We start from the raw sequence: 26164 nt of genomic DNA, 5'->3' as shown, positions 1-26164 counted from the left end.
ACCGACCACCTCAAGGCCGCAAGTAACAAACCGCACAAGAAGTTCTTCTTGTGTATAAAGACCTGTGGAAAAGCGAAATTACTGCTTTTCCCACGTTAAGATTTGTGTGCAAGCCGAAGTACCTCGCTCCCTTGAAACCAGGTTTTTGTTATTCTTCCCTACAAAAACCAGGTTTTTGTTATTCTGAAATAGTTGTGACTTTAATTGGGACGCTCAATCTTTTTGGACTCAGAAACCTGGGAGCAATTATTTTAGAAGATACTTGAATTAGTATGAATACATATTATGTTCCCTACTAGGTAGGATGAGTACAAATGTGTTTCAATGATATCAATATATTGTTGGACGTTTTTATTGTGGTTTATTTATGTGAATTGAACATAATTGTATGTAACTCATATTAGCCGTGTGGCGATGCGGTATGAAACCCGTTCATACTGCATCATTAACGTGTTTGCATGCCAATGATTGACACAGTGAAAGTTCCTTTGCCCCAGCACACAACCTCACATTCACTTCAGGTCTCATTGTCTCCCAAACACAACGGTACAGAAAACCCCAATAATGTCCCTGTTTGCCTCTTCTTCTTCCCCTCCTCCTCCTCTTCAAATAGCACGCCTTTCACATAATGGTCGAGGTAAGAGCAGCTTGATTCCAGTCTCACCCCTCTCCCCCTCCCTTCCCCTCGTCATTGAGTGGACCAGTTTTCTAATAAGTCACCATTTTGCTTAGTTCTGTGTTGAAGACTCCGTTGTTGTAGATCCTGAAGTGCTCCCCTCGCCCCTTCCTCTAACTCAATAGCCGCTCCTCTTAATTTGGTCTCCCTTTTGAGTCTAAAAAAATACTTTCCTGTTTTTGTTCTCCCCCCCCCCCCCCCGTGTGTGTCTAGACATGTTAAGTGTGCGTGTGTGTGTGTCTGTGTGTGCGTGTTGACATGTCTGGTATGTGTGTCTAGATAAGTCTAGTGTCACACTCACACCCAAACAGGTGTGTGTGTGTGTGTGTGGGTGTGTCTGTGTGTGTGTGTGTGGATAAGTCTAGTGTCACACCACACACTCACACCCAAACAGATGTCTGGTGTGTGTATGTGTGTGTGATTGTGTGTGTGTCTGCCCCGGCTTTATCGCATGGACGTTCTTGTGCGGCGAACATATTGTGTGCATGATGAAATACGCCCCCCTCTCTCCCCACACACCCCACAGGTCCCACTCCACACCTCCCTGTCCCTCCCCCCTCCCCTGCTGGCCCCTGCGATGCTTCCGATTGGTCCGGTCCTTGCTTGACCTAATTTGAGATGACAGACTACCTGCCCCCCCCCCCCCCCCCGGAACCAGCGCTTGGTAGGCTGCCCATCGGAGGAGTTTTAAAACATACGGGGTGGACAGCCCAGCTCACCACGGGGGGGCGCTCGCTCCATCCGGAGGACTGGGGGGACCTGGATTATGAATTGTGCATAATATTATGTACAAAACAGAAGTGAGAGGGTGAGGGGGGGGGGGGGGTGAAAGGGGCCGGGGGCGAATGTGGAGCACGTTAGTCAAGTTTGTCAAAAAAGGAAACTCCTCAACCCGCCCTGGTTCACTTCTACGGGAATAACCAAAAGTGAGGCGTGGAAGTGAAAGTCCTCTTTGGTGTTCTGGTTATCATCTCAACAGCGGTTTTCTGTTTTAAGCTCAGCCGTACGATGTGAGCGAAGGGCAACATTTCCTTGAGAAGGCCACGTACCGGGAAACATTGACATATCATGTTGTTGTTATCACAGGAACGCTTTGTTAGAGTAACACTGGCAATGAGAATAGAACAGGTGGGATGTGAACTCATGGGTCTGAACATAGAGACACCACTGGAAGCGGGGTGTGTGTCTGGGCTGTGTGTTGAGCCCAGGCTCTGATGCAGCCGATGCAGCAGTAACCCGATGAGGAAGATGACGCCGCGAAGAGGAGGGCGAGTTGAGGAGGGGGGCAGGTTTGGATGACAGAGTTCGACTTCCCAACCCCCCCTACCTCACACCCCCTCTACCCTCCACACCCACCCAATGCCCCGTTTCCTGTGGTCTGCTGACTCAATGCAACCCGGCGTGGAACCTGCAACCGGACCCCCGGATCCGGTTGCCCCCCGGGGGAGAACCCCAGAAGGGCTCAGGGGCGTTTGAAACCCGGCCCCGGGGCGCATATACCAGACAACGCTCGCATATGTCCCACCGTCCGGAAGGAGAAGGAGGAGGAGGAAGTGGAAGATGGAGGGGGGTGGGGGTAGTGTATGTTTTCAGATCAAGGATTGAGAGTTCAAGGGAGTCGATCACTTCTGACGGGATGTACAGGGATTCGTTCCCCCCCAGCCCCCCTCCCAGGGTACTGACTATAAAGACATTGTGGGGCAGCGATTCGGAGCGGGTCGGGTTTCCGCAAACGTGACATTATTCGCCGCCAAGGAAAACAGGATGCCGGGATGAAACGCAAGGAGAGGAAGAACGGGAATGTGATCCGTTTGAATTATATCGGATCAGGGAAAAGTGACGAAACAGTGCACTCGGGGGGGGGGGGGGGGGGGGGGGGGGGGTTTGTGGGGTCCAGTGTGTTCGGTTTGTGCGATTATGGGATGGAGGCAGGAGGGTGGACTTTAATGGGTGGCAACGTTGACAGCGTCGATGACGAAACAGTCACGCCATTTTTGAATTTACATTTGTTCGATATAGACCCGAAACGGCAACTAAATGTAGTTTGGATGTGTCAAATACGTATGTTAGGTGTTGCAACGTATGACGATGATCACAATGATGTCAAAAGGTGTAAAATCTAGGTTTTGATTTGAAAGCGTCAAAAAAAAAAATCGAACTTTTATTGTATGTTTTCAAAGTTCAGCAGACAAAAGCAGTGTTTAATCTATCTGCGACCCAAGCATCACGTTTTTGCTTCCGCCAGCTTCTGAATGCTCTTCAGTGTTTCGCTAGGCGCTACCACGGACTCGACTCACTTGACATTTTGATATTGTTCAACGTTGTGCACTGAAGCCAGCCTTGTGAGACATCCTGATCCTATGAGCTCCACTCTGTTTCCCTCAGCAGATTGGTCCGGCCTTGATCACGGTGAAAGCGCTCACAATTTGAGAGTGGACCAATCGACGTAGCAATCAAAAAAGTCCCCCCCCCCCCCCCCCCCCCCCCCCCCCCCCCCCCCCCCCCCCCCCCCCATGTTGCAGCCCCGTTTTGTCCCACACTGGACGCCTATGTTGGGGAATACACAATCTGCTAACCATCAAACCTCTCTCTCCCTGTCTCTCTGTCTCTGTCTCTCTCGCTCTCTGTCTCTCTCTCTGTATCTCTCCATCTTTGTATCTCTGTCTTTCTCCATCTTTGCATCTCTGTCCCTGTCTCTCTTTTTCTCTCTCCCTCCATCATTGTCCCTCGATGTGCTTCCCTCCCTCTCCTTCCATCTCTCTCTGTCTCTCTCTCTCTCCCCCAGGACCCAGGGCCCTCTCCACCGTCCCCCATCATGGCCCAGAGGCCCCTGCAGCTGGTGGAGGTGAAGGCCAGGGGCCGGTTCGGCTGCGTGTGGAAAGCGCGGCTTCTCAGCGAATACGTGGCTGTCAAGATCTTCCCAATTCAGGTACCGAATATAACACTATAACAACACTATAACAACCAAATGTTTTGCACCGTAGCAGAGGAAAGTTGCGGAGAATATTATAATCAATTTGCTAACATTACAGAGGACATTTTTTGAAGTGTTTGGTGGCTATAATCAAAAAAGGTAGACAAAAAAGCATTGATTGTTATTATATTATTATGCAATAATAGCATTAGCTAAGTCTATATAATCACCCCTTACCAGCCCTTTTTCTGTATTCATTCTAATGAACTTGAATTCAGTTCAGTGATCTAAGAGAAGCAAATATACTTTTTTATGACCTTTTTTGACGTCTCTCTCACTATCTCTTTCTCTCCCCATCTCTTGCCCCCTTTCTCTCTCACCTCCCCTCTTTTTTCCTCTCTCCCTCCCTCCTTTATGTCTTCTGCCTGTCTCCCAACCTCTCCCTGTCTCTCTTTTCCCCCTTCTTTCTCCCCCCTCCCTTATTACTCTCCCCCTTTCTATCTTCCTCTCTCTTTCTGTCTGTCTGCGTCTCCCTCATCACCTCTCCCCGCCACTCCTCCCTTTCCCAGGACAAGCTGTCATGGCAGAACGAGTATGACATCTACAGCGTGAGCGGCATGAAGCACGACAACATCCTGCACTTCATGGGCATGGAGAAGAGGAACAACAACCTGGCGATGGAGCTCTGGCTCATCACCGACTACCACGAGAGGGTACACACACACAAACACACACACACACACACACACACACACACACATACACACACACACACACACACACACAAACACACACTGTAGTTCCCAACCAAAGCGGTGGTTCAAGTTCAAGCTCCTAAGACAGCCAGCACTTGGAGTGGTTGTCGGGTCGATTCTTCCTATACGGTTTGTTTTGGCAACACAAACAAAAGGATGTGGGGTCCTTGAGCAAAGCACTTGTTGCTCACTCAGGGCTGTTTGCTGGGCAGTGTTTCCCTGTTCATGGGTGCCTCTGTTTGAAAGACGGGGCCCTTCGCACCACACTGTCTGTTTTCCCTATTAGACATCAGGGCACAGTGATCGGATCCCCAGCAGGAAGGATTGCAAAGACTGAATGTGGCCTGCAGTATTTGTGATTCATTAATTATACAACACATAGCATTTGTATCCTTTTGATATATTGATAAAACAAAGATTGAATGATAGGTGGGTGTATTTCCCTTTTTTTTTTGTATAGTAAAATTATGATTAATCATGTTAGACTCTGATGTACCGTGGAATAATCTAACTTTGTGAGATATTCTAAACATTATTTGATAATTTAAACATAACCGTAAGGTTTCATGGACAGGGATCAGTGTGTTTGAGGGCCCTCTAGTGGCTGAATGTTGCCACTAGAATAGTGAAATTAGAACATCATAACCTTATTGTCCAAAGTCAATATTATAATTAACTACATTCTCCAGGAGGTTGAGAAAGAATTTTACTCTATTTATTATTCTCTATTGAAGTCGCTTATGAGCATTCTTACAACCGGGGCATTACAAACGTTTCACATCTCAAGATTCCTGTCATTTTGCCTGGAGTGGCCCTCTGGAGTGCCTCACGTTTGTGAAGCCTCTGATATCGGCCCCTGCTCGCCACCCTTGAACCCTGAGAAACGAAGAGATGGTCTGATATCACCGTCCTCCTTCAGGAAAAGAGATATGTTTCACAAACTAAATGTCCTACATTCTAACGGATTCTTGTAAATCAGTAACAATCAGACGCAGACAGAAATCAGTTTTAGCAGCCACGTTAACCAGCCTTGTAGGTACGAGTGGCAGATTCCAATTCTTTATGAAAAAAATACAGATGTGTCTTTGGGGAGAACTGCAGGAGAATGATGCTTCAGGTTGACTTACCCGGAAAGGACAGGGAAAACCGGGACTCTACACAGAAAATTAGAAGGGTCGACAACTATGGACTTCAACGTGCTTTCTGCGTGATTTGTCCAAATCCTTTGTGCACAGGCAACAGTTTAACATAAATGTCCACAACCTACGCAACAAGGTGTCATTACACCAAGTGTACACTAGAGGGTGATTTATCAACCACAAAATAAAACACATACAACCCAACCTAAGTCACCACGTCACAACCTTAAACAGTCACCACGTCATTACCAAAAACAGTCACCACGTCACAACCTTAAACATTCACGCAGTCACAACCTAAAACAGTCATGCAGTCACAGCCTAAAACAGTCACCACGTCACAACCTAAAACAGTCACCCAGTCGCAACATAAATCAATCACCCTGTCACAACATAAAACAGTCAACAAGTCACAACCTAAAACAGTCACCACGTCACAACCTAAAACAGTCACCACGTCACAACCTAAAACAGTCACCACGTCAAAACCTTAAACATTCACGCAGTCACAACCTAAAACAGTCACGCAGTCACAACCTAAAACAGTCACCACGTCACAACCTTAAACATTCACGCAGTCACAACCTAAAACAGTCAGGCAGTCACCACCTAAAACAGTCACCACGTCACAACCTTAAACAGTCACCCAGTCGCAACATAAATCCATCACCCTGTCACAACATAAAACAGTCAACAAATCAAAACCTAAGACAGTCACCATGTCAAACATAAAACAGTCAGCATAAAACAGGCACCCTGTCACAACCTAAAACGTCCTCTCTCTCCTCCCCTCCTCTATCCCCCAAGGGCTCGCTGACGGACTACCTGAAGGCCCACCTGCTGTCGTGGGGCGAGCTGTGTCTGGTGGCCCAGACACTGGCACGTGGCCTGGCCTACCTCCACGAGGACATCCCCGGGCACCACGAGGGCCACAAGCCCTCCATCGCACACAGGTACAGGGGCCACCAGCCCCCCATCACACACAGGTACCGGGGCCACAAGCCCCCCATCACACACAGGTAACGGGGCCACCAGCCCCCCATCACACACAGGTACCGGGGCCACAAACCCCCCATCACACACAGGTACCGGGGCCACAAGCCCCCCATCACACACAGGTACAGGGGCCACAAGCCCCCCATCACACACAGGTACAGGGGCCACAAGCCCTCCATCACACACAGGTACAGGGGCCACAAGCCCCCCATCACACACAGGTACCGGGGCCACCAGCCCCCCATCACACACAGGTACCGGGGCCACCAGCCCCCCATCACACACAGGTACCGGGGCCACCAGCCCCCCATCACAAACAGGTACCGGGGCCACAAGCCCCCCATCACACAGGTAACGGGGCCACCAGCCCCCCATCACACACAGGTACCGGGGCCACAAGCCCCCCATCACACAGGTACAGGGGCCACAAGCCCCCCATCACACAGGTACAGGGGCCACAAGCCCCCCATCACACACAGGTACCGGGGCCAGAAGCCCCCCATCACACACAGGTACCGGGGCCACAAGCCCCCCATCACACAGGTACAGGGGCCACAAGCCCCCCATCACACACAGGTACCGGGGCCACAAGCCCCCCATCACACAGGTGATGGGGCCACCAGCCCCCCATCACACAGGTACAGGGGCCACAAGCCCCCCATCACACACAGGTACCGGGGCCACCAGCCCCCCATCACACACAGGTACCGGGGCCACAAGCCCCCCATCACACAGGTACAGGGGCCACAAGCCCCCCATCACACAGGTAACGGGGCCACAAGCCCCCCATCACACAGGTACTACCCAAGCTCCGCACTCACGCTTCAAGATCTCGTGGGTGTGACGGCTGACATGCCTGAGGTAACTGTGTGTATGTGTGTGTGTGTGTGTGTGTGTGTGTGTGTGTGTGTGTGTGTGTGTGTGTGAGTGTGTGTGTGTGTGTGTGTGCGACACCCCAGGGACATGAAGAGCAAGAATGTGCTGCTGAAGAAGGACCTGACCGCCTGCATCGCAGACTTCGGCCTCGCACTCAAGTTTGAGGCTGGGAAGTCGGCGGGGGACACGCATGGACAGGTGGGGGATGGCAGCGCACGCACACAGGCACTGACGCACGTGCTCTCTCACACACACGCACGGACAACCTTACACAATCGCACTAACGCACACAAACGCTATCGCACAGACATGTTAATACCTTCACGCACGCACGCACGCACGCACTTAGACACAGACAAATTTTGACGATCCTGTGAGCAGCAGAACTGTACAGATTAATTCATTATCATATTAATAATAATAATAATAATACATTATTATAATATCTATAGTCAAATAGTTAAATAACAAAAGATATATTAAACCAAACCAAAAGATTGCGGAAAGTAGTGGATTTAATTTGTTGTTTGTAAATGTCACTTTAGAAAGGGTAAAAATGAATGCTCTCAATCTTATTTCAGGTCACACAGATTACATTTTGGGGGCATATGCCACCGAAACAGTTGCAATTGGGAGCCTTGCCTAGAAAACAGTAACCTGCCAAGAACAAGTATTTAGGCTCTGTTCATACAATAGACATGACCACTCATCTGCGCTTACATCGCTCCTGTGTGTCTTCTGGAACAACTAGGCGAATAACCAAAACCTGCAGCAAACGTAGAATATACAATAAGAAAGTATGTGCAAACTCAGCGATAGCAATGTTGTTGTTTTTTTTTATTCGTGACCAATAACGCTTTTATTGCTCTGTTTACATTCTCTCAGGTCTTTATCTTTTTGTTACGTTAGAAGTTACTTATGTTTATGGTTATTTCTAAACCTGTATTTGCTATTGTAATAGATTTTTATTGCGTATCACATTCTCAGGCAATCATTCAAATTTTGAAGGTACAGGTATTGCATAATGTTTATATACAATCTAATAAATGTGAAGAGAGAGTGAGCGAGAGAGACGGAGGCGAAAGCCTTTTAAGGGTTTTTATTACCCGACTCAAACACAAACGATAAACTCTTGAACCAGTAGGGCTCATGAACCAACCTACACTGGATAATAACTAAGGATCTCGTAAATGCTCAGAGACGATAATCGAACAGTAAAAGCACTCTTCATTAAAGAGTGACACTCCTTCCTGTAGCCGGGGGCGGGACCGGGAACAACCAATGGACGTGGCTTCACCCCCCATTGGGACACGGTTTAATGTTAACTAACATTGTAGATTTAGAGGTTTCTTCTATACCGGTACATGTTGCCGTTCAAGATCATGTAAATCCTACTGACATTCCTTAGGACATTTATTGGTTCCATGTTAAGGGAGAGGCCTACTACTGTTTGATGGTTAGTTATAAACAGGTACATTCATTTGAATAAAATGTAGGTTGTCAGGCATTTTCTGTTGATGTATTAAACAGTATCACACCGTATCGTTTTTTAGGATTCATTAGACACACCAACAGACTCAGATACAGATACACACACACACACACACACACACACACACACACACACACACACACACACACACACACACACACACACACACACACACACACACACACACACACACACACACACACAAACTCCAAGATACACACCGTCGCACAGACTCAGACTTGACCCTGTCCCCTGGCCCTCCCAGGTGGGCACCAGGAGGTACATGGCCCCCGAGGTGCTGGAGGGGGCCATCAACTTCCAGCGGGACTCGTTCCTGCGCATCGACATGTATGCCCTGGGCCTGGTCCTCTGGGAGCTGGCCTCACGCTGCACCGCCGCCGACGGTGAGACACACACACACACACACACACACACACACACACACACACACACACACACACACACACACACACACACACACACAGAGGGAGACGCATGAGAACATAGCTGCTACTCACAAATAATACAACTAATCAGCTAGCTTACCCTCATTATAGGTTAATGATAATCATGTTATCCAGGTGGATAACATAAGGCCAGGTAGCTAATACTTCTGATGAGGGTACTGTTGGCATTTATTCATGTTTGTATGTTTAATTGATTACATTGTTTGAGGTAAGTCTAGATGGTACTCATAAATATTGTCTGAGGAAGGCAGGAGTGCGATAGGCTTACACCTATGTTTACCTTTTAGTGTGTGTGTGTGTGTGTGTGTGTGTGAGCGCTGCAGGTCCGGTGGACCAGTACATGCTGCCCTTTGAGGAGGAGGTGGGCCAGCAGCCGTCTCTGGAGGACATCCAGGAGGTGGTGGTGCACAAGAAGCTCCGCCCCCTTCTGCTGGACTGCTGGCACAAGCACCCAGTGAGGCCCCCCCCCCCCCCTGCACCTCAGTGACCCACGCTGGGGTCCACACACTGGGTCTGAAGGGCCGGTCAGCAACACATGCTGGGGTCCACACACCGGGGCCTGAGGGGCCAGTCAGCGTCACACGCTGGGGCCCACACACCAGGGTCCACACACTTGGGCCTCTGAGGGGCCGGTCAGCGACAAACACTGGGGTCCATACACCGGGATCTGTAGAGAGACCAGTGTGTGCTGGTCTCTCTACAGTTATTATAACCAGTGTATGCTGGTCACTCTACAGTATTATAACCAGTGTGTGCTGGTCTCTTTACAGTGTTATAACCAGTGTATGCTGGTCTCTACAGTGTTATAACCAGTGTGTGCTGGTCTCTCTATAGTATCATAACCAGTGTGTGCTGTTCTCTCTATAGTATTATTATTATTATTATTATTGTTTATTTGATGTGGACATAGAAATTACATTGGACAAACCAGATGCATTGTTTGAGTGTTTTAGCACACGTGCTAATTCACAACCCTTGTCCACAGGCGGCTTTTGAAAAGATAGAACAATTTAAATAGAAAGAAAGGAAAGAGAAAAAACAAAAACAAAACAAATGCAAACATTTTTACATGTTAGTTACATACATACTCTACAGAGCAAAGGCAACATGATCAAACAGATATAACCGGTGTGTGCTGGTCTCTCTACAGTTTTATAACCAGTGTGTGCTGGTCTCTCCACAGTATTATAACCAGTGTGTGCTGGTCTCTCCAGGGCCTGGCCTTGCTGTGTGAGACCATCGAGGATTGCTGGGACCACGAGTCGGAGGCGCGTCTCTCGGCGGGCTGCGTGGAGGAGCGCGTGGGCCAGATGCGGCGCGTGGCCGCGTCCGGCTGCCTGGAGGACATCCTGCCTGTGGTCGCCATGGTGACCAACCTGGACACCGTTCCCAAAGAGTCCAGCATTTGACTCAGACACGACCCAGAAGAGCTGCTTGTGAGGCCGACCCTGCTGGGTTTGCATCGGCTCTCAGCCCCCTCTTTTGTTTTTAGTCCCGGTCACTACGCCTTGTTTCAGGAAACACCTCCGGGGCTCCCTCCCCAGCGCCCGGCCCTTCTACCCCCGACTCCTCCCTCACACCCCAATAGCCGCTCTTCCGATCCGTCCCGTTTGGATCGGAGCGCCCCAAGAAGTTGGACCATTGAGGAGCGTTCCCTCGATGGCATACGTCTGGATTATCAGCGTTTTTTTTTCCCTGGATGACCGTCACTATTCTCTTGTGTTTGACCGAACAAGTGTTCATTTTTATACACAAACAACACACACACACACACACACACACAGGAAGTTCTTTAACCAAGTCTTCCGGGAGTCCTGCGTGAGATTCCTAGTGACGACTCCTGCATACTTTGGCAGTAGGGATGAATGAAAAACAATAACGTTTGACAATAAATGAACAAAACAATATAAAAACAATCATGAGCGACCTCCGTGAGAGGTGGGGTGGATGTACTCTGGAGAAACCGAAGACACCACCGCTACCGATTTGCCAACAGACAATGGCTTTTGAATGTTTTCTAGTGTTTAATGCTGCTGTACATAATGTATTATGGACCCAGTTGTCATGGTAATCAAGCTTATCTCAAGGGGGGGTGAGTGCGGTGGGGGGTTGTTATGTGTGTCTGTCTGTGTTTCGGGAGCGGCAGGGTAAAACTGGGGGGTAGCAGTCCATTGTTTTCAAGCATAAAGACAATTCAAACCATAAACCTCCTTCAACCAGGGTATACCTCAGTACAAACGGACACATTCAAGGAAAAAGAAAACAGACAAACGCTCCCGTGGCAACCAGTTTTAAACCGCTCGACAGGGCTCGAAGGAACATAGGTATGAAGGCTTTATCGGTTCCTTTTATTCCTTTCAGTATAAACCAAATACAACACCAGCTGAATTGTCAAAAAATAATTGCCTTTCTCTCGTGGGACGGAGACGCCCGCTGGTTGAAGGTCAAAGTCTGCGTTGTATTTCGGGAAAGCCTGTGTGTTCCGAGGCTGACGACCCCGAAGTTCGGAACCCGATACCGCCCCCTCGCGGTTTCTGGTTTCTCATTGGTCAATCCTGGACTGGCAACACCCCCTGGCCCTGCCCTCTCCCTTTTGTGAGCCATGCCCTTCCACGGAGAAAAGACTGGAAGGATCCGTCACGTAGAATTAACGGTTTTATTTTTAACCAACGTTTTGCTGGACTTCACTTTTTCTTCCATTGTTTGTTCCGGAAAAAAACAACACACATTGCTTTCTTCTCTCTTTTCGGGATTTCAAGACTTACACAGCAACTTTTTTTTCCTTTAGATGCTGCTGAATCGAGAACAAAGGACAACTCTACACACTTTGCTCATTGGTTTGTGTCATCTGAGTGGACTTCCTGCCTCCCCCCCCCCCCCCTGCCAGGTATTATTAGACAAATCAACTAACAAGTTGTGAGATGGTGATATCTTTCCAAAGTACCACTTAAGCAGTGACACGCGGTGGTGTGATTTAAGATGGATATTAATATATTCTATGTGTTCCGATTTGAGGCTGTAAAGAGGTGCCAATTTGCCGAAAAAACAAATAAATGCACTTTTCTACTCAAAAACTTAAACAGAAATGATATTGAGTTCCACTTACAGAGTCGCCATTCATTTAAGCTGTGGTTATGCGTTTTCTTTCAGTGCCATTATAAGGTCATATTCAGTGTTTTGTTCAGTGTTGTGTTGTGTCAAATCTCTCAGATTGACTGTCCGTCTCAGCATCTTGTCTACACTCTTTGCCTTTTGACAAGCGGGAACAAACTACCAACCCCCACTCCACCCTGATCCCTGAGACTCAGTATTCAATTCGCACAGCTGTTAGTTTGAGTTGGTGGTATTAAGAAGCTTTTTTTAATAGTTATTTCTTTACAGAGAACTGCTCATTTGAGGATTAACATGGTCCATTACAGTTGTAATGAGGAATCCCTGCTTTTATTGAACTTAATCAGTCGCCCATCAAAGACAAATTAAACCATGCTAATAAAAAATTAAAGGCCAGTTCGTAGGATGTTTTCCACTCAAAGTAACATGAGAATACAAAAAAAACACATTTGTTGCAGTTAATAGAATAATATTCATATTATCGTTTGTTTTTATTGAACGACTTAAGTCCTATTTAGTATTGAGGTTTGACTGTGGTTGTGAATCAGATTATGTGTGGTGGCAGGTGACATTGTATTATTTGTTAAGGCTGCGTGTTAGATACCACTGTGACCCCCACTCTTGCAGATCCATGCATACAACATCAGCAGGATACGGCCGTTCCTCACCCAGAAGGTGACACGGGATCTGGTCCAGACTCATCTCATCTCGCATCTCTAGTACTGCATATCCCTTTCGGCTGGCTTGCATCAATAAGGGATTTTTCCTCAGCAGCTCATCCAGAATGCTGCAGTCCGGCTGTTCTTCAACCTACCAAAGATCTCCCACAATACACCACTCCTCCGCACCCTGCACTGAGTACCGGTGTTTGCTTGGATCTGGGGCAAGTCACTGGTACTCGGCTAACGTGCCGCGGAAGGCTCTGGTCAATCCTACATCCAGGACAAGGTCAAACCATATGCCCCACCCCGTCCACTATGCTGAACAAAAACTCAATGGTTTACTGTCCCGGCTCCACAACGGTGGAACGGGCTTCCCGCTGATATCATGGATTGAAAACGCATCGGTTCAGACTGCATCTTGGCACATGAAAATATTAAGAAACCCTGTTTCTGTAGTGTAGCAATTAAGGTTTCCTTACTTGATGGATTTTATGTACTCCAATGATTCTTGCACTTTTTGTCATTTTGGACTAAAGTGTCAGCTAAATAAAAAGGAAGAGATTGTGCAGAAATGGAATATGACATGCATAAGTATGTTTCAATGGTATTGTAAAAGTGTATAATTGCAAGAAAATAAGAACCGTAGTGTGCTAAACCTAACCCTCATTAGAATGATTCATCTATATCTACAAAGATGCTGTTTCACACAATTATGCAACTGTTGATGTTGTCATGTGTTTTTTGTTGACGGCAAAATGCTGTTGCCGCCTTGAGGAATTGTGGGACGGCATTCTCTCCTTTCTTTTCGCAAAGGATGAGGCCCCTTGGTTCTGTGAGCCAAAGGTTGAGCCTGACCTCCCTTCTCTGAGGAGGGGAGGTCTGAGGTCTGCAGTCTGACCCTTTTGGCTGTGATGGTAGAATCGCTAAATGTGTCTTCATCCATCATCAAGTGTTTTTCTCCTGTCTAAATTTGAATTACCGTTGAGGCCAGCCGGAACATCCTTGAGCTGTCAGTAACAGGGAAATTTCCTTACAGCACCATAGGGGGTGTCGGGGTCCTCCCCAAACTTAATATCGAACGATAGTTTGATCTAACCCCTACAGTTAGCCTCTAGTTGAGGCTCTAGTTCTTCTGCCAATGCCGGGGTAGTCCAGACGTTCTCTAAGAGGAGGGGTGCGAGATGATGAATAACTGTAAACATCATGCATGCATCAGAGTAAAATAACAAATCAAAACAAAGGAAATAATCTGTTTTCAGGATATTGCAGTGATGACGACCCCTTGCCACCCCCCCCTGTCCCCCGCTCACCTTTGATTATGAATAAGCCTCATTAGTCTCGGTGTTGTTTCTGCAAGGAACGAACGGTCCGGTTTGATCCAGTCGAACTTTCAGAAAAGAGAATTGACAGATAAATACGATCCATTTGTAGAGGGGTTGATAGGCCCTGTCGTATGTTTGCGACCGTTTATCTGATTCATCGTTTCTCTGTGATATGAAGGCCTCCCATACTGTGGCCCGCAAGTCGACCAAGTCGGTTTATTTCCCCCCCTTCACATTTAATCGGTCACCAAAGTCGTCACCAAAAATATGAATGAATGACTTAATTCACCTAAATAACTATTAACTATTTATATTAACTTAATTATATTAACTATATTAATTATTAGTGGTCCGACTCGACTCGTGGTCCCAGCAGTCCTCGATGGTCTCACACAGCAAGGCCAGGCCCTGGAGAGACCAGCACACACTGGTTATAATACTGTGGAGAGACCATTAGTGCTATGTTAGGTAGACCTATGTGGATTAAACTTAGTGAGTGATCCACCTCCTCAAGTATTTCCTCCATTGCGCTGGTCAGAGACAGCAGAGCCTCCACCTGCAAGGCCACAAACTGCCCATGTCATCTGCTGGTAAGGTTATTTTATTCATTATGTGTAACGAAGAAAGGTTGACAGAATAAATCTGTGTTAAATGTGCATGCGCGTTTGTGTGTGTGTGTGTGTGTGTGTGTGTGTGTGTGTGTGTGTGTGTGTCTACCTTGCTCCCCATACCAGGTGATGGCGAGCCACATGATTAGTGTGCTATTGTTTCTATTGTTTGTTCCCCTAGGAGTGACCAACTAATTCTGAACGCAGACAAATTACTTTTTGCAGATGGCTCCACCTCTCGGGGCGGGAACACAGGACGGAATTGTGTTGGCTATGCTGTAGTAACGTTACATCAAACCATAGGTAGAGGTACACGCCAGGGCTGCAACCTGTCCCCCCTGCTCTTCACCATCGCCATCAAAACTCTAGCCATTGCTCTTAGACAGACCAGGGACTTCCTGGGAGTAGAGCGAGGGGGTGTCATGCACAAAATATTGTCTGAACTGGCATTTCTGCCGCAACGCCAAATTTGGTTTGAATGAGCCCTAACAGCTACGTCTGATTGGTGGAGCTCGCCTATACTATGAAAATATTGACCAATCCGGGATTGTCCTGTAGGCCTGTAAGTCATACTGCTAGCACTCTTTGGTCATTTAAATTAGGTGTACCACAGAAAAAAACATGATTACCCATTCTGGCATGCTGTGTAGATTTTTTAGGCTGGAAAGTTGGGCAGCTAACATGAGCCTACATGAATATACATGGATTAATGTAAAAAAATACAACTATATAACAGAAAATGACATGTCAAGCTACCAAGTTAATGCTGATAATAACCAATACTTATGGAAAGTGAGAGAACGTTTAGTGAGTTGTAGATTAAATGAGCTGTAAATGAGCAAAAATTAAATGGAAGCTAACGTTAGCCAATGTAGGTGTTTAAAAAGTAGGTAAAAATAACATAAAAACTGAAAAACTGAAAAAACATCTGCTAAACATGCATGATTTCAAATGAAGAAACAGGAAGAATCATCGGCTGAACACACAAGAACATTTATTTGAATCAACTTGAGTTGTTTATCATGGTGCTTTATTAAGAAATACAACCAAATAATTTGTCCCTTACACAATAAACAGAACAACTACAATAATAGAAGAACCAGACATTACAAATTATACAGGTGTGTACATATCTTTAATAACTGAACATGTTCTGCTGCAGTGTTAGTTATTCACAACATGAACATCATCATCTTTTCCCATAGACCGATTGTATTTATGATTACAATATTAAATCTGCTTTAAATCAGGTTCCATGTTAGAATAATCAAAATAATAGTGTGATATTGCTTTTATACAACAGTTCTACAAGCAAACGGTAAAAAGAGACAACAGATTATGATTTGTTTGTTTGTTTAATCATCTATTTGGATCAACCAACACAAATAGCTCCACAACTGGACTGGGCTGTTGCCAAGGAACACATAAATATTTTCATGCACACTAACTTGCTACTTTCTGTAGGAAGTAACTCTCGTTTACTGCTCATCTGCAAGGACCTGAGCTCTATAGTCTTTGGCAGAGTGGTGTTACTATGTATGTTAAATTGTTTAGTACTCATGGGCATGTGCACCGGGGAACGGAAGATGCCAACGTTAGGTGTGAGGTGTGCCGTAAGAGCTGTCTAATTACACAGTGTCTGGGGGTGTGAAGTATATGTTATTGTAATATTGATTATGGGGAAGTTATTATTGTGTAATATGTGTCAAGAATAGAGATCATTCCAATGTTATTATGTTAATAACGGCAGAATAGTATGATCCGGGCTGTTTCTTAAAGAATTAAGGGCCACAGCATCTGAGGGATAGTTGATGAGTTGGAGTCTTGTGATTAGCGTAACAACTGTAAATACCTTGCATATATTTGGAAATATTTTGTAAATATGTGAAAAATAACATTTCAAAAAATATCTGTGTGTGTGTGTGTGTGTGTGTGTGTGTGTGTGTGTGTGCGTGTGTTACTACAACCGACACAGACACACTGAGGAACCAGGCCCTAACCTTCACCCAGGGTAGAGCCCCTGGGTGAAGGTGGACTGGAAGGTGAGGATATGTGTCAGTGTGTCCGAGGTCCCTCCTACATCTGGGGACACTCTGTAGAAGAACAGAGTGCCCGCAGGCCGGTCCAGAAACACTCCTACTCTGTTAGGGCCGGGGGGGGGGAGAAATATCTCTGTTACCCAATTGTTGTAGAAGGCATTATAATGATCATCAGAACAATAAATTCTCCAGGACATGTTGTTCCCTCCAAGCAAGCTGTCATCACTCCTTCCTCTCCTTGTGATTCCTCTGTATGTCACTCCTATAGAAACACATCCTTCCCACTCTACCTCCCAGTAACAGCGGCCAGTCAGAACCTCTCTATACAACCCCTGGCTATATGAGTCAAATCTCTCTGGGTGATCAGGATACGACTGGTCCTTTCCAACCATCGCCAACTTTCTGTTGTGCTCAGACAGAAAAAGTCGTCTGTGGGCTGTGTTTGGGTCCAGTGTGAGTTCAAAGGCCTCAGATTGGATAACAAGACATGGTTAGGCTGTAAAATTATTATTATTATAATACAATATGTATTATTATTAGTTACTTACTAATAACACCATTGCCACATATAAACTTCCACATATCAGAGCTGAAGCGGAGCCCAAAAGGAGTGTGAGATTCCCGTCCCTCATCTACCATTTAAATGGTTCAGCCAAACAAAAGCGTGGCAAAATATATTTTTTTAAGGGCTCCCTGGTTAACATGTGAGCAGAATGAAAGATGTGCTTCAACATATATATATATATATATATTTGGATATAATTACTATTAACCCTTATTAATAGTAATTATATATATATATATATATAGAGAGAGAGATATAGAGATAGAGATATAGATATAGATATAGATATAGATATATATATGCATATCATAGACATATAATTACTATTAATAAAGGTAACATCAACCCTTTGTGTCTCACAAAATGACGGTGAACATTTGTATTATTTCTACTTGAATTTAGAAATGTATCAATCTGACATTCTCTGCAACTTCCAGCAAAAAACTCTTTCAGAGTGGTAGATTTATGTGTTGAATCAAATTATTTTTTCTAAAAGATTAGACTGAAAGGCCAGAGTCTCCATTGGGACCCATTGTAATCTAACAGGGGGTCGACATGCATAAATCCCCTGTGCTAGACAAGTATATTTCCAATCAATAAATAGTATTAATTCTTGCCAAACCAGAACCACCGTAACAGATGAGACTTTAAATTTGACGTCATCAAGCTCAACGGAAGTCAATGAGACAAAGCAAAAAGTATAAATGATATCGAAAATCTGTTCAGATAAGTGCACAGTATATACAGTATACAGATCAAATGCGATGATTTGTGAAAACGTATGTTCAAAGGTTAGATTGGAAAAAATGTAAGAGGTTGTTGAATTCTCACAGAAATTGATTTCCAATTTAAAATATGTTCTATATACAGAATTTTAAAAAGTATAAATTATAAAAAATAATTGGTCTGCTTTGATAAGTCCTACTGGGTCTTTGATCTCTTGAATCTTCCGTTGTCTCTCCTGGATCATCTGCTGGACTTCATACTCTATCTTCCCTAGCTGGGCCGTCTTCACTTCATATTCCTCCTTTAATGGTATAACAGGATGGGACTTGTGGTCCATCTCTGTGCAGAACTGACACACACACACCTGTTCAGTCTGGCAGAAGAGCTCCAGAAGTTGGTTGTGTTTCTTACACATCCTGTCTTCCAGATGGTTCATAGTCTTGACCAGTTGATGTCTCTTCAGAACTGTAACTCTGTAATGAGGCTCCAGGTGCGTCTGACAGTAATAGATAAAACACACTATGCAGGACTTCACGGCCTTCAGCTTAGTCCCAGTACCGACGTCACAGGGAACGTCTCCTGGTTCAACACAAGGCTGCTCTTTAACTCATATGAACATTCTAAACTGATCAACCATCTCTCACGTGAGGGTATTGACCTGTTAACAGGTCTTGTTTGGAAAATCTCATTGCAAACAGGACATTTGCACTGGTCTTTTGTTATCCTTGAACGTTGAAATACAGGTTCTGCAGAAGTTGTGTCCACATGGTGTGGAGACTGGGCAGTTGAACACATCCAGACATGGAACATGAAAAGTTCTCCTCAGACCAGGAAGACTTTTTTTGATATAGAGCTCCAGGACTCCCGCCGGAGCACCCTGAGTGTTCTAGAATATTTACAGAACACGGCCAAAAGCTGTGTGCGCCTCGCCATTGCGTTAGAGACAATGAGCTATGACCGTGTGAGCGCCACATGTGTCTGTGTGTGTGTGTGTGTGTGTGTGTGTGTGTGTGTGTGTGTGTGTGTGTGTGTGTGTGTGTGTGTGAATAAACACACTGTAATGCAAGTGTTGTACACTTCTTTGTTATTTGGATAACCATTCTGCTGTTGGTGTTATGGCGCATAACACATCAGGTTCTCTGACGTCTCTGGTATTTCCACAACAAGACTCGTAGTGGGGGTTATCTCAGCCATGGTTGAGAAGGAATTGGGGGAAAGGAACTTTGGTTTGGCCTCCCTGAAGTACATGAACCGCGAAATGAAGGAGAAAGGGTTTGTTGCCCTTGCCCGCAATCCTCTCCCACCGGAGCCCCGCTCCCCACCGCCCGCCGCCGCGATGCACCACCTCCGCGGGGCACCACCTCCGCGGGGCACCACCGCCGCGGGGCACCACCGCCGCGGGGCACCACCGCCGCGGGGCACCACCGCTGCGGGGCATGCTGCCGAGGCACCAATGCCTCGGAAGCGGGGCTCCGGCAGGACACAATCGCGGGCAACAATCCCTTTCGCCTCCATGTCAAGGGTGCAGTCTACTTCAGATTGATATGGAAGTCGAAGAACCAGAGACGTCGGAGAACTGTGGTAGAAAATAACTGAATTCTATCACTTCAACTAACTAAGAGAGCATGAGGAATCGAGGAGTCCGGAGCAAGTATGACATAAGACTTTATTATTGAACAAGCAACAACAAGGCCGAGTAGTTTGCAAAGCACTGCCGATCATAAGATCCCTGCCTTTTTATCCTCACAAACCAAGCTATTCCCCGTATGGTATGCCCGCCCACAGCATGCATTGTTGTCCTTTTATGGTAAGGCCGGTCAGCCATACATTCCTTTAAGTATGTGGTCAACATCCGCAGCTAATCTAAACATTTGGTTGAGGTCAGTACTCCTTCACTCCAGACTCTCTGGCGCCGTGTCGAGTCCCATAGTTCACCCTGACCCCAGACTCTCTGGCGCCGTGTCAAGTCTTTCCTATGAATCCAGAGGTGATTTAGCTGCTTTCCACTATTAATGTATCCAGTGTTGGGAAAGTTCACTTTCTTCGTGAACTAGTTCAAAGTTCAGTTCACAAATCTTAAAATGAACTAGTTCAGTTAAACGTTCATAATTCAAAATTTTGAACTAAGTTCACAGTTCCAAAAAATGAACTAGTTCATAGTTCTTTTTTTCAATATGTTGCTGTGAGCTTTTCGTTTTTTCTGGTATTTTGAACATTGAGCCCCCTTTGTGGTTTGTCTAGGATGATAGAGTGGTTGAATCAAGTATCGTAGCGAAATACGGTTTCTATCGTGTTTTATTGCACATTTAGCCCATTTTGTAAATCCCATTGATTTCTGTTGGAAGACTCATTACTCGTTGGCCGGAAACGGAAAGGGGGGAGTGTTCACGTTTGGTTGTAGTCTTTTCACTCGGTTCTAGCCCTACTGATGAGACGGAGAACCGAGCGAAAAGACTACAACCAAACGTGAACAACCCCCTTTCCGTTTCCGGCCAACAAGCAATGATTCTATGAGATATTCTAGTCCGCTGAGCTATGAGCCAGAGAGAGCTAACGTTATGGATTGTACATATTTATAATTCGAAATTCGTCTCAGCCTTTTTATCACAGATACACTAGGGTCTATAGCATATAACCGCGTTGTCTGATTAAAGTTTAATTCATTTTCCACAATTTAACAGCTCTCGTTTCGAAGAATAATCACCGTGCCATTTGTTTCAATGGGAATCGCGCTGGTCTATACTTTCAAAATAAAGTGTACATATTTATAATATGAAATTCGTCCCAGCCTTTATATGACAGATACTATAGGGTCTATAGCATATAACCACCTTTTCTGATTACAGTTTAATGTAACAGTAAGCTGGAAACACCTCACCTGCAAATGAACCGCACGGAGATTACCATGGCAACCGGTCAAACAACACGGCGATCTGCGCGCGCATCCGCCGTGTTGATAGAGAAATAACCCCCCCATTGAACGAAGTTAAACCGAGTGAGCGTGCCGTTCACTGACACCAGAATGAACGAGTTCACAGTAACGTTCATCAGGCAGTAATACAGTACGTTCAGTTCACGTTCGCCCAAAATATGAACGAGTTCATGAACTTTCGTTCAGTGAACGCGTTCAGGCACAACACTGAATGTATCTATATGATATATAGGCCTGATAATACTCATAGTTTGCCATAAAAAATAATTAGATTAAATGAGCTGTAAATGAGTTAATTTCTTCCATAGAACCCGACGCAGTCGTTTGAGATTCATAATATCGTCTTGTGGAGTGCGGTAAATGACGAGACAAGAGACGGAGATGGGTCGAGTTTCCTTTACTCTCCACTTCAAAACTAAACAAGTTACTCCAGCATGAGTTCAAACGTAAACCAGAACACCCGTAAACCCGAACTGTCGTAAACCCGAACTGTTATCCCAAAACCCTTTTCCTTAAAGGAACAGTCCCTTGGTGAATGTCTTTATTATGTTGTTGTGGGTCACCACAGTCTATAATATATATTATATGATATATATACATATATATATATATGTATAATATGATATTATTTAGATATAGAGCTCCAGGACTCCTGCCAGAGCACCCGGAGTGGTCTAGAATATTTACAGAACACGGCCAAAGGCTGTGTGGGCCTCGCCATTGCGATACATTCACTGTAAACAGAGCGCATGGTACCGTGGCCGTAAACTGCTCAGGGCCACACCTCCTTCTTGACCCGCCTCTCTCCTCCTCATTTGCATTAAAGCTACAGACACCAAAACGGCGCGTTTGGGGAAAGCTCAATGTGCGACTGGCTCGTAGTGGCTGTTATTCTGCACCAAGGGCTGAATTTCGGGTTAGGGTTAATACTGTGTTAGGGGCGAGCTAATATCTATATTAAAGCATCCATAAAGTAGCATCCCATGGGACCTTTAAGCCTTCGATGCAGTGGTCTCTTCAGTGTTAGGCTGTTTAAAAGCTGTTTTTTGGTATATGCATGGCAATCAGTCACCACAGTGTATTTTATGTTATCATATTTGTTTATTGTGTTTTATAGTTTTGACGTCTGTATTTATCATTCATGCTTTTTTTGCTCACAATGAAAATAACTTGTGATTAACATAAAAAATAATAATTTACATTTACATTTACATTTAGGGCATTTAGCAGACGCTTTTATCCAAAGCGACTTACAAAAAGGGCATTTGTTACAATAAGTACATTTGTCATAAGAAGTGAAACAATATATCGCTGTCGGTACAGTGAAGATGTTCATAGAACCAAGTGCAAGTATTACAATCGCTAGGCTAACCCATTCCCCGTGTAAAGCAATGATAGCAGCTACTGTAGATGCTACACAATTAAGTACCTTGAATAAGTGCAATGTACAAGTGCCAGGACGTACAACATTCAATGGTGGCTGTACAATTATTTTCATCAGCTATGTTTTGCACATTTGAAATAATACTTGAAATATAATTGAACATACATGGATCAATTGTGTGAATTCTGTTTAATTATAAGGTTGATAACTTGTAAACAAACAGAATACACACAATTGGTCCATGTATGATTTGTTTAAATTATTCAGTATGTTTTATAAATACCAATACATGTATTGAACAATAACAAAAATAAATATAACTGCAAGCGGTGATTAACGGGGTCCGAGCAAATTTAAAAGTCAAGAACACACTAATGGAAGATAGATAAATATGACATGATTATGAAGGAATGAAGTTGATGAAGATGTTCCACTTAATGCAATACTGTGCCTAAGCTTTCAGGTGAGCTGTAGAGCAATGGCCAAATATTATTATCAGTTTGTTCATAATGCTCTAATCGGGATTCAAACTCTCAACCTAAGGGTCACTTGTACAGGGCAATATCCGATTGAGCCACTTAGAAACCTGAACTGCAGCCTCATTCACATGGTCAAAATGTCTATTGATAAGCACACAACATCCAGAAAAAATCCAAGCACACATTTCTCAAGTGAATTAAGGGCTTTCTTTAAAGCATATACCTGAAAAATCTTTGAAATTCTGGGGAAATTAAACATTTGTATTTAAGAACACTAACGGAAGAAATATGAATATGACAGAGTTAATTATGAAGGAGAAATGGTTAATGAAGTTCCCCTTAATGCCATACTGTGTAGTCAGATTCTTGGAAAATAATGAGGCGGAATGTTGATTGCCTGATGAATTTCAGGTGCTGTTCAATTTTGTGTTCCTTAAATGAGTGGCAATGACAGAATGTCCTGTTCAGCTTGTTCATAATGCTCTATTCAGGTTTCAAACTCACAACCTAAGAGTCACCAGTACAAGGGATTATCCCATTGAGCCACTGACATTCCTGAACTGCATGAAGCCTCATTCACATGGTGAAAATGTCTATTGATAAGCACACAGCATCAAGAAAACTCCAAGCACACATTTCACAAGAGAATTAAGGGCTTTGTTAAAAGAGTACAGATATGAAAATTTGCACTGTTAATGGTGTCCACCTAATGATAGCCGTTTGGTAGTTATACAATAACAAAATGGTCATATAGGCAAAATGGGTTGAGACTGTGGACGTTTGGCTTTTCTATGAAATTGTGGGAAAAGTAAACATTTTTAGAGCAGAAGACCAGTGTGAAAAAGATGCATCTGATTTTAGAGATTAATATGGTGAAGGAATTTTGAGTCCAGGTCAATCTGGTAAGGAGAAATAAGGCCACCTTTTGGTGCAGTACCACAATTTGGGTTTATGGGTAGTGGGGGGCATTGGTATCCACCTAATAAAAGTTGCATGTTTTTTTATACAGTAACAAAATGGTCATTAAAGAAAAATGACTAACTGCTCCAACTATTGGCCAATATTTCTCAAATGGAACTAAATAAAACAAATTCTGTTTGAAGCTTTTTGTGAGGCTTGGTCTAAAGATTTTATGTGGCGATTTATACCCCTTGAGCTGGTTTCCATGTTAAAAGTACCCCCTCTCTCATGTGTGATTAGTCGCCCTAATGTGTTCTAATATTTAACCCTTTGTCTTTGGATCTAATCCAACTGCTCATTTAAATAATACCATATTTATTTATCTTTATCTTTTATTCAGTTTAATGAGACACTTGGTCACTTGGTGGCGGCAATAGCCGCCACCAAGCTGCTCTCCACATTCAGTCTGTTTCTCTGCTTGGTTTTGATGTGAGTCAGGGCTGAGAAAGTCACTTCACACATGTAAGTTGATCAAAAAGGCAATAGTTAATTTAATGCACATTTCCCCAGCTCAGGATATTCCTTTTCAACTTCACACCAAAACTCAGTCAGGGACTTTTCAGCATGTGCCATCTTTTGCACACGATCAAAGGCCAAATCCACCAGGTTTTGCGGCAGTCTGGCAGGAAGGCTGCTGCTGCTCTAAGACCCTCTGAAGGGGTTCCTCACCCAGTCCAGTTGCTCTGACTTCAATGTCGTGGAAGTACTGGTTGAAGTCAGTTTTGAGTTTGGTGAGATGTGTTCTCATGATTTTGACTAAAGGATTTGTTTCAGCATCAGTGGTGGCAAGATGGGCATCAATGAGTGGAAAACAGCTCACATCTCCATTGTCCCATTTCTTCTCCCACAAGGTGACTTTATGTATGAGTGAGTGTGAGTCCTTGCCTTGAAGTGACAGGTTGAGTTCATTCAGTTTGAAGAAGACATCGGCAAGATATGCAAGGCGTGCAACCCAGCCTGTGTTCTCAAAAACAACCGCAAGAGGGTGCAAGTGCTCTTTCAAGAAAGCAGACACCTCGGCTCGAAGTTCGAAAAGCCTCTAGGTTCATGTCACATGAAGATCTGTGTGTGTGCCACGGTATATGAGTGTCATTAACTTGCATTGGGGCAAATTCCGTTGGCATATCACGGACAATTTAAGTGATTCCGTGAGGCCACCACAGATTCTGAGTTAAGCTCCCGTGGTTGACTCGTTCATTGAAACGGGGATCTGTGTGTGCCATGGAATATGAGTGTCATCAACTTGGATTGGAGCAAAATCCGTGGCCATATCACGGAAATTTGCGTGTTTCTGTGAGGATTCCACAGATTTTGAGTTAAGCGTTCGTGGTCAATTCACAGATTCCTGTGAGACCAGGTTGCACAGGGAACTTCTCCTGGTTCAACACAAGGCTGTTCTCTTACTCGGACACTCAGATCAGTACTCGACTTTCTAAACTGATCAACCATCTCTGATATGAAGGTATTAACCTGTAAATCAAGTCTTTTGGGGAAAATCTGGTTGCAAACATGACATTTGTACTTGTCTTTGTCATCCCAGAACTTTGTAATACAGGTTCTACAGAAGTTGTGTCCACATGGTGTGGAAACTGGGCTGCTGAAAACATCCAGACAGATGGAACATGAAAAGTTCTCCTCAGACCAGGAAGTAGCAGAGGCCATTCCTAGAAAACAACTTATTTTGTAGTTAAAAACAATTAAATCATATTTTTTTCACAAATAATCTCCTAATACTAATAATAATAATAATAATAATATTTAGTTAATATAGTACACATCGCATTTGTGGTAGGATGAGACTTGCTTTACTTACTTAAAGCCTTCATCTATGATATATTAGGGAAACAGAATTAGGTACGATAAATTAGAAGGAATAGAAGGGATAGCAGGAGAAAGACAGAAATCTTATTATGAAATTGATTTGTATTGTATTTATTTTTGTTGTTTTTATTTTCTATAATTGTATTTTTTTTCAAATACGTAGCTGAATATAGCTTTTAAAATAATGAACAAAATATATATATTTCTTGTGGAAATGGATCTGTTATATTATATATATAT

General features: G+C 44.5%; 1 protein-coding gene and 1 pseudogene across 3 annotated transcripts in view; one reads left to right on the top strand and one right to left on the bottom strand.

Moving 5' to 3' along the window:
* The window catches only part of LOC307074388 (activin receptor type-2A-like), a 33929-nt gene extending 21738 nt beyond the window's left edge, over positions 1–12191 (top strand). Inside the window, exons 5-12 of one of the 2 annotated variants that reach the window (XR_013811790.1) lie at positions 3462–3605; positions 4160–4303; positions 6292–6437; positions 7440–7554; positions 9114–9252; positions 9639–9769; positions 10530–11639; positions 11742–12191. Coding sequence is in view for 1 of the 2 variants with exons in the window: in XM_079734534.1 (XP_079590660.1) it covers positions 3462–3605; positions 4160–4303; positions 6292–6437; positions 7440–7554; positions 9114–9252; positions 9639–9769; positions 10530–10724 (1014 nt within the window). In the remaining variant the exon portion in view is untranslated. Of the gene's footprint in view, positions 1–3461; positions 3606–4159; positions 4304–6291; positions 6438–7439; positions 7555–9113; positions 9253–9638; positions 9770–10529 lie in introns of both variants that reach the window. The other variant, XM_079734534.1, reaches the window with a different exon arrangement.
* A 4787-nt stretch (positions 12192–16978) lies between these two features.
* Positions 16979–25765, bottom strand: LOC307074232 (E3 ubiquitin-protein ligase TRIM39-like; annotated as a pseudogene). Its single transcript has 3 exons — positions 25468–25765; positions 18548–18927; positions 16979–17524 (listed from the first exon to the last, which is right to left on the bottom strand). The product of its transcript is annotated as an E3 ubiquitin-protein ligase TRIM39-like (transcript).
* Positions 25766–26164: the final 399 nt, after the last annotated feature.

This window comes from Pollachius pollachius (genome assembly GCF_949987615.1).
Source record: "Pollachius pollachius genome assembly, chromosome: 4".
Lineage (NCBI taxonomy): Eukaryota > Metazoa > Chordata > Actinopteri > Gadiformes > Gadidae > Pollachius > Pollachius pollachius.
Note: the sequence above shows the minus strand (reverse complement) of the source record. Positions and strands in the feature narration are given on the sequence as shown.